At 39.4% G+C, this 22,263-nt stretch overlaps 1 protein-coding gene across 2 annotated transcripts in view; it reads right to left on the reverse strand.

Moving 5' to 3' along the window:
* Positions 1–9,472: 9,472 nt before the first annotated feature.
* The window catches only part of PPM1A (protein phosphatase, Mg2+/Mn2+ dependent 1A), a 36,241-nt gene continuing 23,450 nt past the window's right edge, over positions 9,473–22,263 (reverse strand). For both annotated transcript variants that reach the window (XM_085315057.1, XM_085315058.1), the window contains exons 4-6: positions 22,124–22,232; positions 19,525–19,582; positions 9,473–17,054 (exon numbers count right to left, since the gene is read on the reverse strand). In XM_085315057.1, coding sequence (XP_085171183.1) covers positions 17,025–17,054; positions 19,525–19,582; positions 22,124–22,232 — 197 coding nt within the window. In that variant the 3' untranslated portion in view covers positions 9,473–17,024. The remainder of the gene's footprint in view (positions 17,055–19,524; positions 19,583–22,123; positions 22,233–22,263) is intronic.

Raw genomic sequence — 22,263 nt, forward strand, 5'->3', positions numbered from 1 at the left:
RCTTCGTGCACTTTTTTTTTTTTTGCTAAATGCTGCCGGTGCTAGTTAAATTAACGGACGGTTGCAGCCGGCAGGGTCCTCAGCGCCGATGGAGGGCACTGCAGGAGCGCTCAGCCCGCTCTCCCCGTCCTTAGGAGAAGGTTGCTCTAGTCCGCCGGACTCGGACGGTGCAGTCCAGTCTTTCGTGCGCGGAGCTGCCGTCGGCTTTGCTGACGGTTGCGCGTTCAGGATCAGGTGCGGCGAGGGAAGCGCGGCGGAGAGGCAGCGCTCCTGGCAGCCCAGCCCTTACGCGGCCTCTCTGCTTCGCAGAAGCTCCTGGAATTTGCCTGCTGCACCCACACGGGGCAGGACCCGTCCCCTGGTGCGCGGCCAGCAACGGTCCTTGGCCTGGCTGGCACCGGCCCCGCGACAGACGCCCTCCGGCACGGCTGTGAAACAAATGAACAGGGACAGCGATAASCGGGGAAGGTGAGGAGCGGGAGCGTTTCGGTTTGCAGCTCCTGTCCTTCGACGGGGTTTGATGGCTCRTTCAAGCATGGATGATCCACGGGGATGAAGGGAATCTAGTTGCTTCCCCCTTGTCAGCCCTAGATTTTGTAGCACCCACGCAACCGCGTGAGAGGACACTTGCAGCACAACCCCCTCACCAGTCCAAACCAGTGTCCTGTCTTTCCCTGCCAGAAAAATTACTAGGTCACAGACCACAAACGGATGTAAATAATAAAACTACCGAGACAACGACGACAAGCAAACACTGTGTCTCCCATGCCTTCTCACTGCTTTTCTTTCCAGAAAAGCACGTGGAATAGGGTGTTGGAAGGGAGCAGCAGGGTGCTGCCGCTCGTTTAGCATCTGCTCTGCTCCCTACGTGCCCCAGCCCCTGTGGTCTCACCCAGACTGACGGAGCGCAGTGGGAGCCCCAGTCACTTCCTCGCAGAAGCAATTCTGCTTCCTAATGAATATGCGCTAGGGTCTGGCAATGCTTTCCAGTGATCCCAAATCTTCCCTTTTAAAAAATGTCAGTGGCTGCTCCCAGTCTGACCTCCAACCAGGAGGACAGAGGACAGAGAAAGGCRCACCAGTGGAAGGGTCACCACACAGTGACTCACATGACATGCCTGGAAACCATTTCCACACATACCAAGGACAAGAAGATGACTGGGAGTAGTCAGCACGGATTTATGAAGGGGAAATTGYGCTGGACCAATCTGATAGCCTTCTACAATGAAATGACTGGCTCAGTAGATGAGTAGAAAGCAGTGGATGTTGTTTACATTGACTTTAGCATGTCATCTCTATCACACCAAGTGATGCTCCCATTCCAGCAACAGCACCCACCCCAACAAACCCTTCTGGCACAGGCCCTGCAGGATAGTATCATTCATACCTTTGAACTTATACCTGTGCTCCTGGGCTTCATTACGTTCTCCTTTACATCCCTTTCTTCTTTCATTGAGTCCTAAACCTGTCCATCAAGCTGCTTCGGTGGACCTTCGCCCCCTGCTTTGCACTCTGAAAGTGCTAATTTTAAGGTATGGGCTACTCTGCCGGTAGGAGTGTCGAGGGCTTTGCACTAGTGGCCACGCTGTATTAGCAGAGGGCTCTTGGCATCTCTCCTGCAGGAGGAGGTGTAAAATTGGATTTGGTTTTACAGGCATTACTGCAATAGAGATCCTCAGCAGAGAAAGGAAGGGTYGGGGTGTGTTTCTGGGGCTCAAGGGTAGCGCATGTGTCAGAGAGCCAGGGACACCACGAGGGGCAGGCGGCTGAGGTAATCAGAGAACATTTCTTTGGAAATGTCATTCCTCTTAGTCGAAGGCATTGCATTTAAAGGGACACTGTCCACCCAACAGCTAAATGGTAGAAAAACCCACCTCGGTGGAACACTGCCTCCGAATATTTTTGTGTTTTTTCTTTTCCTTTCTAATCTGTTGCCAAACACACAAAGAAAATTCAGGGGAGGGCAGCAGTACACAAGCCGCTTTCTCCGAAAAATCCCTAAAGCACCAGCACTGCAACAGACTTCAGAGAGTTACGTGCTGCTGACTACACCGGCACGTGACTTTGCTAAAATCAGCACAGCTATGCGGTCTGACCTATCAGTGCCAGAGCTCTGCTCCTTCTGGGACGAGCGTGCCCACTGCCTGTAAAATACACCAAGGAGACACCTTTCTGCAGCTGCTTCTGACTCATGCTGGTCTGCCAGCRATTTGGCTACCCTGCTTTTGGAGTGCCCTGAAATATGTGCTTTAAAAGAAAATAAACTAACTGAAGCAACACTGGTCGGAGCCCTATCAAGGCRAAATCAGAGAGAGGCACAAGGAATGTCCTTGAGTCTCTTTTCATGGCTTCCTCTGACTTGCAGGGTGGAGGAGGAAGTGGGCAGATGTTTCAAATGGAGACATTACATCACTTGGTTTTTATATCCTCCATCTGTATGAGCTGTAACATATAAGTGGGGTCAAGCATATTTCTTCCTAAAGAAATAGAGACAGGAGCAAGACACAGCCCTAAGATGCAGCCTGTTACATGGCAGAAGTTCGGCCCCTCTCCGGAGAGAACGAAGACCTGTCCCCCCTTCCCAATCTCTGCCCCTTCTCCCAACAACCCTGCTATACAGCTGCCGGGACAAGCCCAGGACCATCTGCCCACTCACTGAGAGTGGCATTAGCAAGTGAAATCAGGAACACTGCCATTTCCCTGTGGTACCTACTATAACTCAAAGCTTTTCAGAAAATAGGTTTCTTGAGGGATGTTTCTCTTCTAAGGCATTTGAAATACCAATCCCCAGTGTTTGCTGTAGCAGATATTTCTGCCATAGACAAGTTATTTTAAATTGGTAAAGAATAGTATAAAAAAAGTAATAAATTCTGCTTTCTGCAAAGCACTGTCCTTGATCCCAAAGGCTGTCGGAAATTGACCCACCAGCGGGATGAGGGCTCTGGTCAATGCTTAAGCCATCACCAAGCTTTCACTTGCCTGTTTTTCCATGCTTTTCCCAGATCACCCTACAACTACCCTTAGAGGTTTTTCCTCATCCCTGTCTGCTGAAGGGCCCAGTGCAGAAATGGGTGTGAGGCTTCACTGCAGCATTTTTTGAGTTTTCGGGTTCACCAGTAACTCAGATTCGGGACCCAGACATGAAAAGAGCACGTCACTATGTCCCACCTTGCCACCTCACCTAAGTACCTCTCACTTTTTGACTTGCTTACGCTTGCAGACAAGAAAACRCTATTTTACAGCTGGAGAGTAGTATTAGGGACATAATTCCCTTGCAATAGCTTTGGCACACCTAGAGAAAGGCTTTTGCTTAGCAGGAACCATTGCAGGGCATTGGTATAGGAATATCACATTGCAGCATCCTGATTTTGGAGCATGCTGCAAATGCAAGAAACTACTTTCTGACCAGAGGCTGTAGAATCAATTCCTACATCATTAAGGGACCATCAGCTTTTGATTTTTTATTAACTTTTCTGTTTCTTCTGTTATTTTTTTCCCCACTCTGCACTATAATCAGTTGAGAGGAACTGACAACTTTGGACTCTTCCCATTTCTTCTATGGGATTTTTCAGTATTGGTGTGTTTTGGCTTGGATCTGGCAAAAATATCCTCTCTGCAGAGAGGGAGACAAAGCAAGCGCAGAGATTTGACCATCAAATTTTTGACCACTGGGAACACAGAGAAAGGCCAGTGCCCGCGATGAGAGACCTGGATCTTGGCTATATACTGGCCACATTTTCAGCTGCTCAGCTCTGTAGTAGCCAGACTTGGTGGCAACAACCCAGATGAAGCATTCATCACTAACCCGGAGTAAGAGACTGTCCCAAGACCTCTCCCTGAGAACAGACAGACAATTTTTGAAGTATAGGAGAGAAAAGGATAAGAAAACTTCAGTAGGTGACAGCCTATTTTACAAGCAACAGCCCCATTTATAAAAAGGATATTACTACAGGAAAATTCAGTATTCACAGCTTGCTGGAAAAATCCRTGAAATACTGGAGTTCCCTTTGATTCTTCATTCTGCAACAGTTGGGACTTGGTCTGAAATTCAAATTAACTTCCAAACCCTGCCTACAATTCCATTTTGTGCCCCCAAGCAAATTTTCCTGCATAATTGTGTGTATTTAGGTCAGTTCTCCATTGTTCAGTTCCGCAAAGAAAGGAGATGATTTGCTAGTGGAGAGAATTGCTAATACAGTTTTCAAAAGCATTTTTGTAATTAAATAAGCTGGAATGTAGGTATGTATTTGCTTTGGTACTTTTTTGAGACTTTTTACACATCTGTTTTTGACAGCAGAGTGACTGCATTTAAACCCAGACCATATCTGACATTTATACRTGAATAGACTGGTTTGCCAAACTGAGTATTTCAAAAAGCAGTTGTCCCATTTTCATACTTCTATCAAATGTTAATCAATATTACACAATATGTGCAAATATTGATCTAACCAATTAACATTTAATCCAGAGAACTACCATGTCTTATCTTTTCCTTTCTAAGGCTTCTTTTTTCACTGCAAATTTCCCTTATTCTTAATTTGTGTGAAATCTCTTTTGTTTCTAAATTGAATTTCCACCGTGAYGAGGACTGGCACCAGCCACAAATATATATGGATCCGTATAACACTTGCAGGTGTTAGAATTAAAACAAAGTATTTTGATTTGAGTATAATGAACAAGAAAGGTCTCTTGAATGCTCAGTTCATTTGCTTAGACCAGGGATCTGTGCAGAGCAATGCATATAGCTCTTTACTATCTTACTAGGAAACAAAGAGCACTACTCAGAACATGTATTTTCTTTAACTCTCAGAGACCCATGGTCTGGTCTCGCGGCTTCATTTCTGCAACCGTGCTGCCAGAGGTCCAAGCAGCTTGAGCACATCATGCGAGGGCCCCGTCAGGGCCGTAATTCGGGTCAACGACACCAAAGGTTGGGTGGTGGAAAGACAAAAGCAGATTTTACATGTCGACTTCTATGAATTAATTAAAAGATCAAATCAGATTTCCGCCGCCCCCATCCCCAGACGCTTGCAAAGGAGACAACAAAGCAGAGCAAATCTACCTCAGGACGCTGTCGGGAGAGAGGGGGAGGAAAGAATCAGGTCAAAGCACACAACATACAAATCCTCGGGACGCCTTAGGGCACAGAACGCAACGGCCTCAGCCTGTTCGGAAAATCGATTATAGAGAGCCTTCAGCTGAATGGAGTCAATGACCCTATCTACGCATACCCAAAGGAGAACAGCTACATCTTCTCTGAGCTAGGAATCGCAAGGTTTTCTGGCCCAAGAGCCTCACTGCGGCCAGCGAGAGGGAGAACCCGCAGCAACGGCCCCTTCCAGCCGCCCCTCCTCGGACCAGGCACAGACACGGAGAACGGCGGCTTGCTTCCCATAAAGATCTGACTTCCACRAGATCAAAACTGACGATTCCCGTCCTTCCTCCTCCCCCGTGAAACAACCAAACGTCACCAGCTGTGCTGGGGGTCGCAACGCAACGGACCCAGAACGTGTGTAATTCCGGAACCACAACTGCCTAACGAAATCTATGTCAAAAGAGACAGCTGGCCCAGCGGGCCGCGCTGCCCGGCGCCTTCCTCTTAAGGTTTTCTCTAGCTAGAAGCGTTGCAGAATTAGGAGTGGTGAAACAGGGCTAGTTTCATCTGGAAGATAAAAATTGCTGATGTTTCCCGTTTTGCACTTAAGCTCGCACACCTCAGGATTTGTAAACACTGCCCAGTTAAAGCTGCTCTGTTTAGAAAGCGCGTGCCACGACCAAAGCATGAGAACGAAGCGTTTCGCTCCCCYTGAGCAGAGGTTCCTAACACAGGAGAGAACCAGGGAACGTGACTTTGAGAGCAACACAAACAGCGGGACTCCGACTCATCTGCCACGTGGGCGTTCTGCATCATCTAGGAACCATACACGTGGGCAGACTCACGGCGTTCCTGCAGATACAGGGTTAGTCTCACCCTGTTACAACTGAGGAAACCCACAACCGAGGAAACCTGAAGATTCAAAGAAGAAAGTAGCTCCRTTAATATTCTTTGCCTCAGCCATGGAGTCTGTACAACTGCGTTTTGCTTTTGTTTCTCTTTCTTCTTTTATAAAGACCGGTAGCAACAGTGGAGGAAATGAACTGCGGTRCAGTGCTGCAGAAACATCTGAAAGGGCTTACTTTTAAGCACGTGAGAATCTCGGTGGCTTCATCCAGGACTTAATGCTCATCATACACTGTAGGGCTTTGCCAGCATGAGACCTACTGAGTGGAAGTGGAGAAGACGTCTAAGTGCTGTCAGATAAGCTGAGACAAGGCATTCACGTTACAGCATGACCTGGCTGCTGGCAAAGGCAACAGAAAGATTTTAGCTTTTCAGCAGTATCTCTGTTGGACCAGATGTTGTAGCAAGAAAGCACAAACTATTCCTAAAATAGAAAAAAATAGAAAATGCACACAGAAAAGCCAAGAGGGGATACGATAATACTCAGAGAATTTGTAGACTTTTATAGACTACTCCAGAAGATTTAGGCCCAAAAGAGATGGTGAGGGAAGAAGAATCAAAGCAATCACGTGTATGCAGAAGGTGGCAGAAGGAATGTGCTTTTTACATGAAAAGCAAAAACCAACCACAGAACAAGACCTTACTCATTTGTCTAACTAGGGAATATAAAAATTAGGCTTAAGGTTAGAGTCTATTTAGAAACAAGATAATAAWTCGAGTACAGCCCCTTACCAAGCTTCAGTATGGAAGCTTTACCCTTGCTATTCAATAATAAAAAGACGGGCTGTGGCCTGGAGCAGTTTTCTTCTAGCACTGAAGTCATGCTCATGCGGAGGATTTCAGGTGCAGGGAAGTTGAGACTCTCACCCCCAGCTCAGCATCTGAAACTGAGGCAAGATTCAGCCCTATTAGAAACTGAGGCAAGATTCAGCCCTATTAGGCTGGCCACCTGTCAATGTTTTGTAACAGAAGACTAAAAAAATCTTGATACCAAAACTTCTGTAAGTTTTAAGATTATAAAATCATCATGCTAATATACTTCTGTAATTAAATATTTGCATTACACTATTTTGATTCATTCTGTACATTCCATTGATAGTATTTTCAGTAAAAGTCTTCTAAAAATGCCATTCTGGGTTCTTTCCTCCTTAAAACTGTTTCTTTAATTCCGGGCAGTCTCCAGTTCATCACTGGGGGTTGACAGCAAGCAGCTAAAGGGYGACTTAGCCTGTTTGACTATACCAATTGCATTTACTCACCTGAGAGAGACACCTGAAGGTGAACATTAACATTCAAGCAAATGAAACATAGTAGTGACCGAAAAAAAAAAATCTCTGAAGAACACTCTTGGGCATAATTATAATATAGATTAAAACCTACTAGGATTAAGACTGATTTGGATTAATTGCRTTACTTTCTATTCTTTAAGTAATAGATTCCTTCTATATCCATAGCAGGCATTGGGCACCATAATGCACAAAAGCAATACGTTATTCTTCTAAAGAACTACTGAAATTCTTCCAGCTTTTTAGAAAAAGTTAAGTAAGAAATATAACAGGAAAAAGAGAAAAAAAGAAAAAAAGAAAAAGTATAGTTGCAAAAGACACAGAGGTCAGCCATACCAAAATCCTATTTCTACTGTCTAGGCCTCAGGTTAGAGATACCATAGGTTATTTTAAAAACAGACCAAAAAAAGATTTTGTTTCCTTAAATGCCTTCTGTTCCGTACTTGTCATATATACTATTTTGTTGAAATAAATCATACACAGCTGTTTCATCCTACATCTTTTTATAGTTTATGGGACAGTATTCAAATGCCAGAGGAAGGTAACTGTTCTCACCAAGTTATATTTGATATTCATGAGCCAGCAGCAAACTCTTTGATACTATTTTAGAGTGAAGGGGAAGAGCCATGACGCAGCTTTGGCAAGGTGATACTTCCTAAAGAGAAGGAGCTACATAGGGCACGGACACTTCTACTACACTAAGGAGTAGAGTTAAGAGCAAAATAACACACAAAGCTACTTACGCTTAATTTGCATCCCCTCTACCGTACAAAGAAAACTCACTGGTTTAAATGTGTATTTGGCAAATTTTTAATTAGAGACAAGTAGGTCATAGCAAATTCTTGAGTCCTGTTTAAGGATTAAAAACCTGGCCAGCAAACCTATTCTTACAGGATGAACACCAGAAAACGTTGCTAAGGGGGAAAGAAAATACATCTTTCTCACAACAGCTGTGACTCATAAGCAGGCTAAGTAGGACATGTGAAAGATTGGAGATATGGTAAGGTCTGTTTCTAGTAAAAATATTGCAAAGTTTACAATAAAATTGATGATTTTATTAGAAATTAACTTGATCAATATATGAATTCTATTCATACTGATCAACTCCCAGTTCCAAAGACTCACATGTACTGAGTTCACTCTACTCACGGAGAGTCTCTTGTGAATGCAGGGATAACAGTCTTAATTATTTTTATCATTAGCTGTAAACAATACTTTTCACTTTTCTGGCAATTTCACTTTCATTCCTTCATAATTTCATTGCACTGGAATTTCACTGATCTCTTATATTCTTTAAAACTGTTAAAATCCAGAAATGGAAACAGAGTTAAATGACTTGAGAATTATGCCTCTTTTAAATTAGCCCACATAAAAGACTTTCCAATTGAATTTGGCCACAATGAACATCTTAAGTTAGCTAAATGCTTCCATCAAAACACCTAGGATAGCATTCAAATTTATTACATGTCCAGCATTAAAAAAGAAAGAAAGAAATGAACCAACAGGGCTATTAGTCACAGATGTATTATTCTTCGGCTTTGAGGACAAAAGCACAAAAACATGAATTTCTAAATAGACAGGATAAAACATTCTTTTTCATCTCTAAAGGGACTGAGCTGAACCTTTAGAAGACAAATTTGCCCCAGTTAACAAGTGGTAGCAGAAGACCCTCCCTCCCCGTCGGCTGGGTTAATCTCTACAGCAACATCAGAGCTCTACCAGCCTCGTGTCCATCACAGTCTAAAACCAGCATAAAGATTTATTTCATACTTTCTCATCATTAAATTCTACAAATTATACTCTAAAAGCCAGTCCTGTCTTTTTAAAGTATGGAATCAGGACAGAAGATATTAATATATTTTGTTCCTCTGTGACTCTGAAATTTCCCAAAACTGGGCATCCTAATCCCTAATTCTCTTGAAAACCCCAGACCAGGCAGTCTCTTGGGAACGCCACAGCTGTAGCCAGGCGCACATCGATTAATTCTTTTAGGGGGGATCCCCCTAAAGGGGGATTTTTATTAGTATGACTAACATATGAACAAAATAAGCACTCATATGTCATTTGAATAAAGCGAGCTTGAATTGGAAAACTAAATGAGGTCTGATAAAAGAGTTCGTAGTTTAGCGACAGTAAAACAGTAGATGTGAAAATGGTTTATCGCATACCACTCAAATACACACAATATGATGTAACGCCTGTTTTATTTAGTGGAATCACTTTTGTAGGTTAGAAATATTTCCAATTCCCACTTACTCCAATGCAAGCCTCCACCATCAACAGGCATAATGCAGTTTGTTCAATTGCTTCCAAACCGAAAAAAAAAAGTACAATCTCCAAAGTTAAGTTAGAAACTAAGTTCACACATTTTCTTTGGGACCAGGAATCTGTACATAGTACAAAATATACATTTATTGAACTTTCTGTAAACACACAGTTTGAATTGTGTAAAACTGTAAAGAGTGGGTGAACTACGTGGAGAATAATTTATTATATATTGTTATACATTCTACTTAAGGAAAATAGTTATGCTCTTGTATATTACTCTGTTAAATTTATAAATTCCATAATGAAGCTGTGTATTCTGCAAACATGCTTTTCAAGCTTAAATCTCTCCATTCGTAACACACATTTATACAGGTCATCAATGAAAAAGTTACACTTTCCACAAAATAGATATAAAGAGGTTATGAATTTTCTAAAAAGACAGGCACAGCATGTCACTACAAATGAGATTTGTTTAACGATACGGAGTCAATTCTGTGAGGAGACAGGTGAAAACTCTCTAATTCAGCATGTTTGTACACGGTCTTAGAAACAAGACAGATGCTAAAAACCAAAATCTCTGCTTTGAAAGACTTACAAAGCAGCCAGTTCTGGGAATCACACCCGACTTCACACTTTTCAAATATCCAGTCTTCCCTGGCTAAGAGAATTTAGGCTTTTATTACTTATTAACCCTTTGCCACCGGTGGCTTAGTTTTGCATACACTGACCTAGCTGGCACTATTTGACATAATCATTTGCACAATGTAGCACTTACCCTAAAAACTAGATTCCTGGCACCAAAGAGTTAGATCTAGTTAATAAATACAATTGAACTCTTGGTACTCGAGGTTATGGTGAATGGCAATACCAGCAATAAAATGTACGCTAGGAAATCCCAACTTCCAGCACCAAATGCTTATGTGGCATTAGCCTGCAGAACGTGTGGTAACAGGTATTGCAGCATTTCAGGTCCCAGAGAGTCTACTGTAAAATGCCCAGTTTCCAATTCAAAAGTCTGGAAGTTTCAAATTGCAGCACTTGACAGCGTAGCATCAAATACTCAACAAGAATAAAAGTTCTCCTAAAGATACCAGTACAGGCCTCTTCAATAGGTCCGTGACTGGACATGGAAATAATGCTATGTAAATTCAGCACGTTATTCCTAGAGTTTTAGGGCCGCATTACTTCCCCACCTCAGGCAACTTATTTGGGGTTCCATCTTTATTTTTTAAAGTTAAAAGCACCACGTGAAAGAACAAAATTCGTAAATTGTGTTCAATGTTTTCAAACAAAAATAATGCTTACATAGTTAAAGAATTAGAAAATTGTTATTTTCCATTAAGCTAACATTTTGCTTTAGTATTACCACTTTATTTCCCTTTAGCCACCCAGAAAGCCTTTTTCAAAACCAAAACTGAGTAGACTACATTTCTTTTTAATTCCAACAAAAGTAGGACAGGTAAATCTCTAACTATACACATGCAAACTTTACATATTGTGAGCAAAGCTCCATCAACTTCAGTAACATGTGAGGTTAAATACATGCCTGAGTTTCTCAGGATCATCTTTCTTTAGTTTTCTCCTCTAGTCTGAAGAGAAATACTGCATTCTGGCCTGAAATCCCAACAGGGAAAATGAAATTGGCTACTCATATTTCCATTGCTCAAATTGAGTTGAATTCAGCAACACATGCGAAATTAARCCCTGCAGACTTCAATCTACAGGCACCGACATAAGAAAGACCATGTTTTGCGACTTGCCAGTCTGTTTTATCCATTTTCTTTACAAAGACATAGCTTCTCAAAAGAAATAATGGCATCTCCTTCACTCTGGAGGCTTACTCACAATATTCGAGTCCTGTCTATTTTAGCTATAAAAAACCACCCACGCTCCCAACAAGTTCTTCAGAGCTATACAACTAACGGAAGCCAAAATTAATTTCAGTTTTTGGCTCAATGTCATCAAGCGGCTTAGGAACTACAGAGGTAACACTCTTAAAGAAAAATGTTACTACCTGATAAAACACTCACTGTTGCAAATAAATTACTAGCTACACACTAGTAAGCACCGTTGGTTTTATTTTTGTAAAAAATGTAGATATCTAGAGAAATTTTTAAAAGCATTCAGGCAGTAATCAAATTGAGTTAAATGTGAAAATCTGGCTACACGTAAAATAAATATTCTAGAAATCTGACCTACCATCATCCCATCTCTACTGAGGTTTTCAATGTTTCAGGATAGAACTGTTTCATTAATCCTRTAAAAAGCATTTTTAAAATCAAGCCTGTTTTCCCAGATTGTGACTGTGAAGGCTAGGGTTTTTCTGTCATATTTAAAGAAAGCCTCACCCCCAAACCCAATTTCCTAGGACACAATCATCACTCTAGCCTTATAGCTTGRAAGCAAGGACCTTAGTACAGTGTCAACATGAGGGAAAAAAACACTTTACAGCTAGGCAAATGGAATCTTAAAGAAAACAAAAAACCCAACACAGGAATATGCATAAAATCTAGTTCACTACARGCCACCAACTTAAGACACTATAAAKAGATTATACCATCTAACAATTTTTTCTACTTATTAAGAGTAAATAGTAGAAACATCTGGAGATTTTTCTGGAAGTTTTCAATGGGAGAATATGTAAATATTCAACTTTTAGCATGTTGCATGCTCCTTCTCGATCTGAATGCACAGAGTGGTCCATGAAAAGTTTTCAATATTTTTCCTGCAACTTCTTGAACTTCTGTGAACAAATGCCCAGTTTACTGCTCTCTTTTAAAAAGCAGTAAAAACTCAGTAAAATAAGGGCTGCAAAGAGCTTCAGAAGGTGCAGGCCAGAGTCCGCAGAGACCAGCGGACTTCGCACRGGACAGTTCAGGGGAGAGCTCACCACAAGACCAGACGTTTCGAGCAATATATTCCATAGGCTCAAGTTACCATCATCTCAAAAACCTGTAGCTGCAGGGACAAAGGGCTGTACTAGTTATCTAGAAGGTATCATTTTTACACCTAATGAAGCTTGGCACAGAGTAATTTCATTTTCTGCAGGAAGTGTCAGGTACAGTTCTACATGTTTTGCTATTTCTTAAGCTAAGGTTTTTATTAAAAACTGTATTTGTCAAATGAAGTGTAACATTTTACTAATGGTTAGCCGATTACAGACATACCAGGTTTAAATATCAAGAAATTTAAATATACCAAGTCAAGTATGCATAAAAATTTAAGGTGGCAAGTACAGATTAAGATGAACACTTTATCCTGCCAAAATTCTGATGCACTTTGGAATAAGGTAAATTAAAACAACCATTTCACTAACCTAATCATGGCAGCCACACTGTCAATCTCTTAGGACATAACTACATGCATCTGTAGAGAGCTAACAAAAAGTTTGTCAGCATAGAACTCCTATGCAGACATTAAAACCAAAATTTCATGATGCTAGTTTTAAGAAACATAACATTTACCAAAGCAAACATTTGTCTGAAGTCTACCGCGTAGAAAAGACCTGYAGGCAAAGGCATCGATTCTCCCTGCGCAGGTCAATGGATTTTCTGAGCTTAGGGTGCAGCTTCCCAGACTCTCGCCAAAGGGGCAATATAACCATTCCCCAGCTCTCAGAGCACTCTTCCCGCCCCATATCCTGCCTTAGATACGGGCGCTAGGTAGCTGGATTATCAGATTATTCAGCTGAAGAGTAGGCTTCTTGTTCCTAACTCCATGGCCACACAAGCACTACTGCCAGCACAAAAGGGGCAGTGGGAGAAGACTTAGAGCAACAGTTCAGGCTTAATATAAATTGACCATGAAACAGTATCCTTAGCTCATAAATTATTTTTAAAAAATGCAATGCAATAGAGTGTCTACCCTATCCCAGTGTAACAAATTAAGACAGGATTCTTACTAGGGAATTAAGTGCAATGAAAACCGTTCCCTAGTTTTGTTAGATTATCATTCTAAGTCTCCAATKGTCGAACTGAGCGAAACGGCTCAGGTTTAGCCTATAGTTGGAGGGTTCTAGCCTTCAGTAAACAATCTAAAAGACATTTCATAATGGACAATGTTCTAAGTACATTTTTAAAGGATTAGCTTTGCAATCTGCATGAACTATTGCGATAAAGTGCTATAATTACTCATCTGCTGGTTAATATTCTTCAGGCATCTTGCTGGTATGACACATCTTAGGATTACCACAATTCAGCATAATTTAATGACAAGTAGATGAAATTTCTCTCTCCATTTCTGACTTCTGCTGGAGAAGATTAGAAGGAATGATGGCCAAGCACCAAGTGCTTTGYAGTGGTATTGCCTGACTAGGTAAGAGCAAGTCAACCAGAAGCCCTGGCTTTGTAACCTGCACAGTACAAGCGTACTTCTAGCCCACCACATCCAGCAGGACCCTACTGCTACAAAGGACTTAAAGCCTGGCAAATCTAGAACCACACCTAATGTAGTTACATTTAGTTAATCCAACATTGTTTTTTWAAATACATTTTAAAAGCCTCTGTCTTGAGCACATTTCAATGCTGAATTAGTGAGAATAATTTGAACAGTTGTCTATAAAGCAGTACAGGTATTTTCCCAGAATGATCAGTGAAACATTTAATCTGACTATAACAAAACTCACAGAAACTGAAATCAGTAAAGTTGTCAAATGTAAAAGGAAAACAGAAACTTGCATGGCATATGAACCAAAGGAGCTTTACAAATATCATTTCCTTTTAAAAAACAAGCAAATTGGGACCATCCTATTTGAACATGTATTTAAAAATACATCTTTTAACATTACACATTTTTCATTTTTGTCACAGAGGATTTTTTCCAGGAGGGAAATAAATAGCACACAACACTTCAAAAAAAATTGCTGCCTTGCCCCTGAGGTGCTAATGTTTTTAGCATTTAAAAAAAAGTTTCTGGTGCAAGAAGGAGACGCACAAAGGTGCAAAAGTGCCTTTTTCTTTTCAGAGCAGTGAAAAGTACAGCTTGTCTCTTTTCTAGGATGCTTTATATACTTAATTCATATTTTGTCATCAAAATCTCTCATCTAAAACGGCAGTGTTTTTGCATACATAATAGATTCAGTGCTCTGACCTCATCAAAACACTGAGCTTAAGCAGAAGAAAGAACAGCCTTTCTTCTCCTACCCTCAAACCTAGTTACAGCGCTTGTAGCAATAGCAGAAGAATTACTTTCTTTATAATCTTTATGCGACCTCATAAGAAGAGGCTTAAAATATAGCATTTGTCACTGAGAGTTTAAGTGATTACAGTTCGAAGTATGGCTTTCCACCAGTTTTGCTTGTGATTTTAAGTTTTAACTCAAGCTTTCTGCAGTCCAGTTCCAGGTTTTGCAGTTTCCAAAATTAAAACTTTAGTCTACATGAAAAAGAGGACAAAACTTTATCTGCCTAGTCCTAAATTAAGTTTAGCTTTTTGTACTAATATGCCATGTATTAAATATGCTTGTTAATTAGGTGCCAGTGAAGCTATAACTTAACATTATTATAGTTTTGCAGTCTACAACAAAATTAGACATTTTAAGCATTTATTCATAGGTAGGTAAGGAATTGGTTCTTTAAGCAAAAATTGCTATAAATTTATAAATACAAATAGTGCTTATGTTTTCTTCATTCATGCTTGAACAGATAACAAACCGAATACAATGAAGTTACGTTAAGCACCCCACAYAGACAAGAGGGATAAAAGAAAAGTTTGCTGGTATATACTATACTTAGTTCCAAGACACTATAAGTTACTGTTCAGAGTCCCCTAACTCTGCATTAGTTTTAAGGCTATATATACAAATATGTATATTTCAAAGTTAGGGAGAAACAAATATAGCAAAATGCATCGTACTACATTTTCCTACCAAAAAGTAACTATACACCAAGTTTTGAKTCTGTTTAACTGTAGTAAATGTTACAATCTACTTGTTTTACTGATTTTCCATTTGGGGAATCTGCCTACTAAATGAATAAAGTGAACTACATATTAAATACAGTATTTTCAACCAAAAAAGACAATACAAGGTGCACAAAACAGTAGTTTTGCAAACATGACTGACTTAAAACTTAATTTTGTATGTTCAATGGGAGAAAGCTAAGCTTAAATCAAATTAGTTTATTATCTTTTAAATTAGAATTTTAAACAACGAACAGTTAAATACTGCCAACATGCTATATTTCAAATCACAAGTACTGTTTAACCACAAGTCTCTCATCCTAAGTGGGTCAATTAAAAACACACACCATAAACTGTTAAAGATTGTCAGGCTTTGACAAATGTATTTTTATCAAACAATAGGCAAATTCAAACCAATGCACATCTTCAGTGGGGAGGAAAAACAAAAAAACCTGAAAAATCCACACTTGTAAAAAACAGTGTAACAGATTACTCCCACTTCATCCTCTAGCATATGGCTGTGTCTTGGGAACTAATCCAAATTCCTTCCATTTAAAAATGGGCTACCAATTAATAAAAATATTTTTCCACATGTAAAATATCATTTACAATGGCACTGACATTTTAAAAGGCAGGAAAAAAGGAATTACACATTTATGGATAAATTTCTTGTTTGTTAAATCAAGCTTTATTGATAAAATGGAATTCAGAGTAGTTTACTTGGAACAGCAGCAGACCCAGTCGATCAGGATTGTAAAAATGCTGCAGACTCCTACTGTATGTAGGAAGTTGCCTGTTCATGCTCAGTGATTAGTAATTTCAGGTAAGGGTTAATGAAAAAAGAGGTGCAAAGAATCAAGGCATTCTAATCCCAAGGTTCATATGCGAATGAACACATGATACTATTAATAGGGCATGATTCAACTCCCACTGAAGTCAAAATCTTAACTCCCTTTAGCTCAGAGAGAGAGCAGGAGTGGCCTCAAGAGATACATTTGCTGAAGAATGTGCACTACTTTTTTATTCTTCCATTACACCAAGGAAATCCACACGCTGCAATTTCTGATAAATTGCCCCCAAATTCAGCTTCCATATACAACAATTATCTTTAGTTTTGTGCACCTCTTGAACACCTAGCTGGCTAGGCTGCTGCTCCTTGCAATCCAAAACCACAACATGAATTTAAAGGGATATATATTGTTGCATCACACAAGCCAAACATTTCTTCTAACCTTTATAGTGATTTAAAGCAGTTCATAATTAAATATGAGCATTTTGTACAAAGACAATTGCACTTTACAAAAACAAAATCATACAACATAAACTGCTGGAGTCTGATTTACAACATGAATTATGGTTTGAAATCACGTTTACAGAAGTCTGTTTTACAAAAAAAGGATCAGTTCCTGGGCTAGACGTTGTACTGCTGTAGTTTTCTGCTGTAGTCGCTCTCACCAACACGTCATATTCCCTTCTTTAAGGTTGAGGATGGATGTTAAGAAGGGTAACTGAGGTTGGACTGTACTTTCATTTGAAGGATGAAACGTGAACTCCACAGCTAGATGAGCAGTTTTACCACATATCATCAGTTGATGCAGAGTCCTTAAAGAAGAAAAAAAAAAAAAAACAAGGCAACCCTTTAAAGTCTGGAGTGCCCATAGTTACAGTTSTTTCTGTATAACCCAGACTGAAAAGGGTAAAGACTTGGATAACTTTAGAAGTCTGTTTTCTTTCCTTTTTCAGAAATAACATTTAAGAAGTATGCAAGAAAAACACATATTCTTAACTAATGAAGCTGTAAGGACCAAGACATTTTTAAATCTGACCAAGAGTTTTATTAAAATGCTTAACAATTCTCAAAATAATATCCTAGGAATAGTATTCAAAAACATTTCCACAGTCATCTGAAATAATACAAAACAGATACACTTACTACACAGGTGCGTTAGAACAGGAAATGCTTCATGCTATCTGTTATCTATTATCATTACCATCTTTTGTTTCCAGCCCTTCCACGCTGCTATAGAAAGATTCAGTCATCAACTTGTACCTTGTTATAATTCAGATCAATTTTAAACATTTACAATTAGAAGGCTGAATAGTAAACGTAACCCTAAATTCGGATAGTAGTAAACCGCAAGGAAAAATAACATCTACGTAAGAAAACATTCAGAACCAGAGACATACAGTGCTCTAAATCATAGCTCTAAGGCTACATTCATGGCATTTCATCTACACATTCAATACCTGAGTATCTGTAACTTGGGCTCACTTATGCCCCCAGACAATAGTGGATTTTGTGTAGTTACTACAATACAAGTGCTTAACTCATGATTTTGGATACCTGATGAACAAAAAACTTTGTACTATGTCACAAATCCAACTAACTGTTTTTTAATCCATTTGCCTTTGTGTCTTATTTTCTTCTTCCCTGCTCAGAATGTTTCACATTCATCTGTTTGCATCTGCCTCATCTGTTCTATAAGCCAGGTACACACGGTAACACCATAGCCAAGAAGCGTGACCACAGCTCAGCAGCTCAAGCACCAGCTACGTCAGGAGTATAGGCATTAGAAAGACTGCTTATGCACAGCAGTCTGGTTATTTCAGCATTACTACCTTCCTAAGTAATTAAGAACAATGATGGGCTTTAACAATGGTCCATGCTGGTGCTTCCCTATCATTACTAAGACTGCAGAGGATAGAAATGTTATTCCTTTTGTTTAAAAGCACTGCTTTACTGATACCTTTGAGAGGCAAGAGGCTAATTATGTCTCTAGCAATGCCACACATGACGATTTCTTAGCGTTAAAATTCTGTACCCTTAATTCAAACTTGCACACAGAAGAGTTTTCCTCACCAGAAGCCAGGAAGAAGTTAGTTAGCATGCAGGTATAGTTTTTTTAAAAAAACAAAACAAAACAAAACAAACAAGAAAACCCACTAAAATCACCCTTTACAATAGCGTCCTCAGCAGAAAAAAGTAGCAAAGTAGAGCAGTTGAATGTTTGTTTCAAGTGAAAGGATGAAGAATAAAACCAGTAGTGAGTAGAAAACACACAAGCTGCATGCCAAACATTCAGTAAGCAATTTCCTCTATCTGCATTGCCAATATCAGCACAAAATGAAGTTTGTGTACTGTATATTTGTAGAAAAGTAACACACTTTCGTAYGTTATGCATGTATTTTGAATGTAGAGCATCCTTTTTCGGCCAATACCTARGAACTGTTATGCTGAAGGTCTCATAGCTATCTCAATCAATATACGTATCAATGGCTAGGAATTGTTATGCTAAAGGTATCATAAACAAAAACTACCAAACTGTAGCATTCAGTTGTAAAGCCAATACACAATTTGTACCTATGCCTAGAAGTATTTCACTTCTACATCACAGGTAAGCATGCAAGTAATTTTTGTTGATAAGTAGAGGATCATTTTAACTACTTAATGAAGTTCTGCACTTTCAGTGATTGAATGTTACTCTCAGTGATCTAACTGCAACCAAGACTACAGTTCATATTTTACAGTTGCTTTATTTTTTCCCCTACTGACATGCAAGTTGATCAGTGGATTCACATAACAGTTTTCTAATCACTGATATATCAAAAGAACCTAAACTGTTTGCATGATGTAAGACAGACCATGTTTAGAAGTGAGAAAATGCTTATGCATGGTTCAGAAAATTAATGATAGTCATAAATTTGTTTAACCTAGAAGTATTGTACTTTCCTTCTTGATATCTAGGTGGGGGAAAAAACAAAGAGGTCGCCCATAACAAGAAAAATACATATGACTCTTTGTACCATCTGGCAGAAGAGCATTTGTAAACTTAGATGGGATCCAAGTCATGAAATTCCAGAAGACAAACCCACCCTACCAGAGTTTTGAGGCTACAATCAGCAGAGGGCATCAGGAAACAACTACAAGGCATAGTCCAAAGAACACAATATTGCTATTACTTTTCTTGGGGGTGGTGGTAGTGGGAAGGTATTTTAGCAAAGGACCAGCAATACTTTTCTGCACAAAACAGCTAAAATTGGGAAGAGATAATGTGAGAGAAGAGATACTTACAGTATCATCATTCCTGTAAGGGTTCAGTCTGTTATAAACAGCTTCAATCACACTCCGTCTAGACCAAAAAACACAAGATTTTAAAGCTCTGTCTTCCCCCCACCCAAAGTCAAATTCCTGAGCACAACTGTTATTTAAGCTGCAAATTTAAAAGGTTTTTAATTCATAAAAACAAGTTTTCTGCAAGCTAGTACTAAGTTTCATTAAACATGGAAACAGCTACCTCATTCTTTAAAACCTTTAGGTTCAAGAAAAGCAAGGCTGAATACTGGTCAGAGTTCAGCAAGAGAACAGCAGAATCTGACATTCAGATCAGGCTGCAGTGCTTTTTTTGGTTTTGATGATGTGTCTCAGTCTTTGAAAGAGAGTATCAAAGAACACGAAGGAAGTTGAATGCTCTGCTCATTCATGTGCTTGAGGAGTACTGCAGTAGTTCTTAATATATTATGACACTTTCAGAGAAGAGTTATCAGCTTTGCATTTCCTGGATGCATTAAAACTGCATTCTAAAGTAAGGTTTTCTTCTTATTAAATTCTGAAGTGTACCCTCCATTAAAATCCTGGTAAAGTTATTTATGAAACAATACCAGTTTCCAATAACATGCCCAATATTCTCCTGTAACTTTTCTCCAGAAAAAGTTAAAACTGACAATGGCAGTTTTATATGCTTTATCTTCATCCTGAAAAGTTTGTCTAATTTTTTAGCAAAAACTTTTCATGCATGTCACTTCTTCAATTTTTTTAAAACAYCTTTGTTTAGCATATTTAAAATAATTTGTGACCAGTATTTCCAGTCTTTTGAATTCCTAGCTTTTCTAGGAAAAAATAGGAAAACTGGTAACAACAACAGGCAAACAGGCAACATGAGCCGTTTCTACACAGGGTAATTAAAAAAAAAAAAAACTTATAAAAATGGGAGACTGAAGGAAAAGAAAGCCTCTGCCTTACCTAACATATGAGAAATGAACTTTGGAGGGGGGAACAGGAAGGAAAGAAGGGAGTAAGAGACAGGATGTATAAATCTGACTTTAAAAATAACCTTCTTACAGATCCCTTCTTTGCAAAACCAAGTATGACAAAGTAGCAGACTACAACTGCAACAGAAAACAAGCTTCAAAGAACAACCTTTTAACTACTCATGAATACATGCAGGGGAGTCGCAACGGAGTGCATCAGAAGAAAATAAAAGCAGATGAGACACCTTATAATCATTCAGTAAATACACACTGAAAAGTCAGATACTATCATGCAGCAGTAAAAATAYAGTTCTAGTGAATGACTGCACAGCACAGAAGAACAGGTGGAACTTAAAAGCAACAAAAACAAGCAATTACACACAAAGGATGTTCCATTTACAAACCGAAGAGTTTCTCCGACCTTTCATCAATACAAATCTTTGATATTAAATGAAGGCAGGTTTCCTGAAAATGTCACCCCTCCAAATCAGCAGCACTGCTTTGAGCTGCACTAACACTCAATGAAACCCAYACTTCTGTCTTTCCCTGTTCAAGCCAGCATCACTTAAGCACATAATCCTACTGAAGTCAGTCACTTCAGGGACTTCAACACTCTCTCACAACCTTGATACTACTACTAGCCAAAGAAGATTAAGATAAGCAATCTGTGTGTGCATGTCATATATGATGAATAACAGATTTATTGATACTTCAGGATGACAGCAACATATCCTAAATAGATACTGCCATTGCATATAAAACTGCCATCCTTTCTTTTCATACTCAAACAGTTCTTATGTGAGGAATTTTCTTTTGTGCAAATCATCTTTGAAGTTCAATCGCCACTTACTCCATTAGAACCTAGACTCTTTGTGTTTCAGTCCTCACAATACAAAAAACATACTCTGAAGCATTAAAAATAGCCCATAGCATAAATGTTAAATCCATTTTAAAACAGTACAAATTCATGAAAAATCTTTTGGTCCAAAATGTACTTTGTTGTGCAAAAAAGCTAGACACATTGCTTCCTCAAAGGTTGAGCATCAATTTAGAGGTCCACAGAGCACCAATACTGAACTCTTCAAGGACAAAGCCAGCCCATAGAGTTATAAATTTAATATCTCACTTATCTTTGATAGACTTCTATCCATTTTTCAGATTTGTCACAAGCAGAGAGAGAAAAAAGCAAACTTTTTAGGAATTGCAACATTGCCTTAGCTACAGACAAGAAAAGAAAGTTGCCAAGCAAGACATGAAACGTACATCATTTCTTGACAAAGTATGGAGCTATTTATCAAATTACTACTCAAGTCATTGTATTATTTTTGCATCTTCAAATGTAACACCCCACCCAGAAAACCCAGTTAATTACAAAAAACAAACACTTAGGCCACCCTTAAAAAAGACCCTCAGTCTTTCCACAACTACAGTTTGTCAGTTAGTTTTAGTAGTGATTCATGGTTTACTTTGTTCTTGTGCTTTTCCTTTTCATATGGAAAAAATTCAGGAATAAAAACTGGAGAACAGATCACCTTCCACCCTGAACCCTTCTTCTCTCTCCCCCCCCACCCCACTTTTAAGAGTGGCCTTGCAGTTAAGTTACAATTAAATCAAAAACCACATTTACACTAGTGTGAACTCACTTGCTTGCCAATTCACCCCCTGGCGGGAGGTTTGGGATGCTCTCAGTTGCTAACGTACGCATCACGTGGACTAAGTCTGGTACTCCTTCACCCTGCTTCTTTATGATCTCTGGGAATCAGAAGTACTTTTTTTGTAAGTG

This window comes from Rhea americana, unplaced genomic scaffold (genome assembly GCF_003343005.1).
Source record: "Rhea americana isolate MKP2758 unplaced genomic scaffold, rheAme1 scaffold_42, whole genome shotgun sequence".
In the NCBI taxonomy this organism is placed as follows: Eukaryota; Metazoa; Chordata; class Aves; order Rheiformes; family Rheidae; genus Rhea; species Rhea americana.